This window comes from Poecilia formosa, unplaced genomic scaffold (genome assembly GCF_000485575.1).
Source record: "Poecilia formosa unplaced genomic scaffold, Poecilia_formosa-5.1.2 Scaffold616, whole genome shotgun sequence".
Taxonomy (NCBI): Eukaryota; Metazoa; Chordata; class Actinopteri; order Cyprinodontiformes; family Poeciliidae; genus Poecilia; species Poecilia formosa.
In genome coordinates, this window is record NW_006800555.1 from 177,882 (window position 1) to 182,092 (window position 4,211).

General features: G+C 38.3%; 1 protein-coding gene across 1 annotated transcript in view; it reads left to right on the forward strand.

Moving 5' to 3' along the window:
- Positions 1 to 3,336, forward strand: part of cip2a (cellular inhibitor of PP2A) — a 17,595-nt gene extending 14,259 nt beyond the window's left edge. The window contains exons 18-22 of the mRNA XM_007541551.2: positions 701 to 897; positions 1,617 to 1,730; positions 1,822 to 1,904; positions 2,372 to 2,511; positions 3,076 to 3,336. Coding sequence (XP_007541613.1) covers positions 701 to 897; positions 1,617 to 1,730; positions 1,822 to 1,904; positions 2,372 to 2,511; positions 3,076 to 3,222 — 681 coding nt within the window. The 3' untranslated portion in view covers positions 3,223 to 3,336. The remainder of the gene's footprint in view (positions 1 to 700; positions 898 to 1,616; positions 1,731 to 1,821; positions 1,905 to 2,371; positions 2,512 to 3,075) is intronic.
- The last annotated feature ends 875 nt before the right edge of the window (positions 3,337 to 4,211 follow it).

Genomic DNA, 4,211 nt, shown 5'->3' on the forward strand with positions numbered 1-4,211 from the left:
ACTCTGATTCATAACGAACGTCCAGGTGAACTAAATCACTCTGATTCATAACGAACGTCCAGGTGAACTAAATCACTCTGATTCATAACGAACGTCCAGGTGAACTAAATCACTCTGATTCATAACAAGCTAAATATTTAGCAATAAACTAATCACTTAGTTATCAAATGTGATACAAAGCTTCAAACTCAATATTTAGTTTGAAAAGTAAATATTTAGCTGCCAACTACATATTTAATTAGCATGATAAATCTTTAACTTGAGACCTTCAAATTTAATTAACAGCTAAATATTTAGTTAGCCATGTTAATATTTAGCTGTTACTAAACATGAACTAATTAGCTAATTACTTTAGTTTAAATTAAATATGTAATTAGCAAATTAATATTTTGTTAGTAAGTTAAATATTTAGCTTGAAATTAAATATTTTGTGTACAAACTCAATATTTAGCTTCGAACTACATATTTAGTGATCAAGCTAAATATTTATCTTTCTAAATAAATATTTAGTTTTAAACTGACATTTATAAATGAATTAATAACATGGTGAAAAATGAACTCTCCTCCTGTAACAGACTAATAACTCAAAGTATTGCTGTTAAATTTGACTGCAGCGTTACAAACGGCGCCTCGCAGGTGGAACCTTCAGCTGTCGGTAAAATCCTCCAGATCTGCAGTTTCTCTGGTTTCCCTCCTGCAGGCGCGGAAGCTGGCCTGCCTGCTGAAGGACGCGGAGCGCCGGCGGGAGGATCTGCAGGGCGAGCTGGGGAACCAGGTTCTGGAGGTGGAGCGGTCCAGAGCCGACATGGAGGAGCTGCTGCAGCACAACGCTCGGCTGCAGAGGGACTCTGAGGAACACCAGACCCTGAAGGGAGCTTACAACGCTCTGCTCAACAGGTCGGAGGCTAAATTACATCCTGATGCATCCTGAGGCCGATCTGCAAAAACACAAACCTCACCAAGCAGCGATGGGCCGTTTCTGCTGCAAACGTCCTAAAACACTTGAATTAAGAGCAAACTAAACCACAGTAACCAGTTTCATTCACTTGAATAAAACACTGTACTTTTTACTTTTACTTGAGTAAAATCTTTGGATGCTCTGCTTATCAATAACTTTTCAGCAATAAATAGGAACTTGTTTTAAGTCAATCATTCCTTAATATTGATGAGAACAAACTTATTCTATTTACAAATTATTTCACTTAAAACATGTAAAAAATGTCTTTTTATAAGTGAGATAATCTGCCAGTGGAACCTTTTTTACATCAGCATTAAGGAGCCACTGACTTTAAACAAGCTACAGTATCTTCCTGAAAGTTACTTCTAGGTTAGTTTTGCCTTATTTCAACTGAAGGTCAAACGTTTTTACCTGAGACGTTTTTACCTGTGCTGTTTTTACCTGTGCTGTTTTTACCTGTGTCGTTTTTACCTGTGTCGTTTTTACCTGTGCTGTTTTTACCTGTGCTGTTTTTACCTGAGACGTTTTTACCTGTGCTGTTTTTACCTGTGCTGTTTTTACCTGTGCTGTTTTTACCTGAGACGTTTTTACCTGAGACGTTTTTACCTGTGCTGTTTTACCTGTGCTGTTTTTTCCTGTGCTGTTTTTACCTGTGCAGGTTTACTGAAACGGAGCGTCTGCTGAAGGAGCTGCAGGCGGCTCACATCTCTCTGAGCAAGCAGAACGACACGCTGAGGAAGAACCACGAAGCTCTGCAGCTGCACAAAGACAAGTAGGAAGCCGACAGCTGGAGCCTTTCAGCTGCTTTTTATTCTCTTTATTTGAACCAAGTAGAAGTTTGGTTTGGTTTCTGTCTGTTTCAGAATCACATCAGAGCTGCAGGAGAGAGAGGCGGAGATCAAGTCCCTGCAGCTGGAAGTAGAGAAGAAGAACCGCGACGTTGCAGGTCGGTTTGACCATCACAGATGTTCCTGCAGTGATCTAACCTCTGCAGGAGGCCATGATAATAAATTATGATTAACAATAATATTGTTGTTTTGAGACAATTTTCTAGTATTGTAACGATTATAAAGGCATGAAAATGCCAGAACACATTCTCAAAGATCAATAAACTTTAAATTCTGATGAACATTTAACGCCAAAAGACATTTTAAATTTCTAAAATAAATAAACAAAACAACAGAAACTACAAATGAAATGAATCATGAAGCTGGTTGAGACCAAAACAGCAGATTGAAGATTTTTATCATCCAGTTTTTGATGGAGAGAAACGATAAATCATGTAAATGGAAGTTATTAAGCTTGTTTTTATTAATTATGCGATTTACTGATTATTATTATTATTATTATTATTATGCGGCAGGCTTACACTGCAGTTATTAGTTTGTAAATGTTTCTGCTGGTTTGTTGCAGGTCTGCATGCGGAGCTGCGGTCCAGAGAGGAGACGCTGAGGGAGAAGGACCAGGAGAGGAGAGACCTGGAGGAGACGGTGGACGTTCTCAGGAAGGAGCTGAACAAAACGGAGCAAGCCAGGAAGGACGTTAGCATCAAGGTGAGCGGCTAGCGGCTGATAGCTGTTAGCAGTCGGACAAATCAAGCAGGCTTCTTTTTGTTTTGGGTTTATTTCCACAAATCTGCTAAAATGGCCTCCTAAAGATGGCCGCCTCCAATAAACCAGTTTCTGTACAAAACCACAAAGCATCAGAAAGTCGATTTCTCTACACAGATCAGTGAACCATGACCATTTTCTGGAGTTTATTAAATCTAGATTAATTTATTTTATTATTGGCCAAATGGCAAATGTTATTGATCCAAAGCTATGCTAATGATTACAAATAGTCAATCTATTATTATTCATTATTTGTTTGGTTATGGCCTCCTGCTGTGATTAACAGGAAAAGGCAGCTGCTGTCGTTGATCTGATTGTTTGCAGTGAATCAGTTTTTCTGCCACTAAATTATATTTGAATTTTGTATGAAGGCAACTCTGAGAATATTTTTCATTCTGGAAGAAAAGCTACATTTATTTTAAGGTTTTTAACTGATAGAAAACTCTAACTGCAGTTTGTAAAAGCTTAGTGATGCTCCGTGTCCCTCTGACCTTTGACCTCTGGCAGGCGTCGTCTCTGGAGCTGCAGAAGAGCCAGCTGGAGAGCAAGTTGAAGCAGAAGGAAGACGAGTTGAACAAACACTCGGCCATGATCGCCATGATCCACAGCCTGAGCAGCGGGAAGCTGAAGAGCGACGTCAACCTGTCGCTCTGACCACAGCGCCCCCACCAGGCCGGGGCAGGAGCTGCACTTATGAACTCAAAGCTCCATTCTAAACATTAATTCGCTTTTTTTAGACTCAATAAAACACATGAATGAACATCTTTTTTTCCAAACTTGTACTTTTTATGTGTTTGTTTTTATTGTTTATGTTTGAATGTAAATGTAGTCAATAAATTAATGTGTCAAGAAAAATCCCTTGGATCAAATTTTCTTTACGTAGAAAGAATAAAAACTTTAATTCTAGATGTGCACCGATTACAGTTTTCTGCCAATACCAATTTTTTGACTGAAATACTAAATATAACAAGTGTTTAATTTACTCTCAACATCATTAACTGAAATAACTAACGTTAACTAAAATGGGTTCATTCTTTTTTCATCGAGGCTTTCAGCTGGAGATGAGGTGATGTTTAAATAATTTATATCTGCAGGTCAGGAAAAACAATCAGGTCTGGGTTTAGCTTGTAGCACTGAATTCAGCTTTCTAAGACAAAAAGTTTAATCAGTTTATTACTTTATCCAGGAGGTAAGCTTGGTTATAACTGTTCTCCAGAATGAATGAAATCTTTAGGAAGCTTCCAGCACAGTCTGGGATTTCTCCCATTCACTTGGATTCCTCCGGCCGAGTTCTTACCGGCCAATCAGAGAACAGAAGACATTGTGAATTATGACATCAAATTTCTGCTCTGTTTAAAGTTAGTGTCTGCCAGCGGCAGAGGAAGTGAAACATTAGCAATCCAGAGCCCAGACACTAAAGCAAATAGGAGCTGATTTTTAACCAGCTAACTAGTTGGGAGCAAAAATGTTGCCAAGATTCACCACCCTTGTGTTTGTTGTGGTAAATATGGAAGTGTTAATTTGATTTAAATGTGAAACATTTCACTCTTAGCTGTCTTAAATTAATGCCTTAGTCTTCACAGAAATTTGGACCTTGCAGAATTGGATCAGGAAACATTTCATTACAGTTTATATATTAAAGC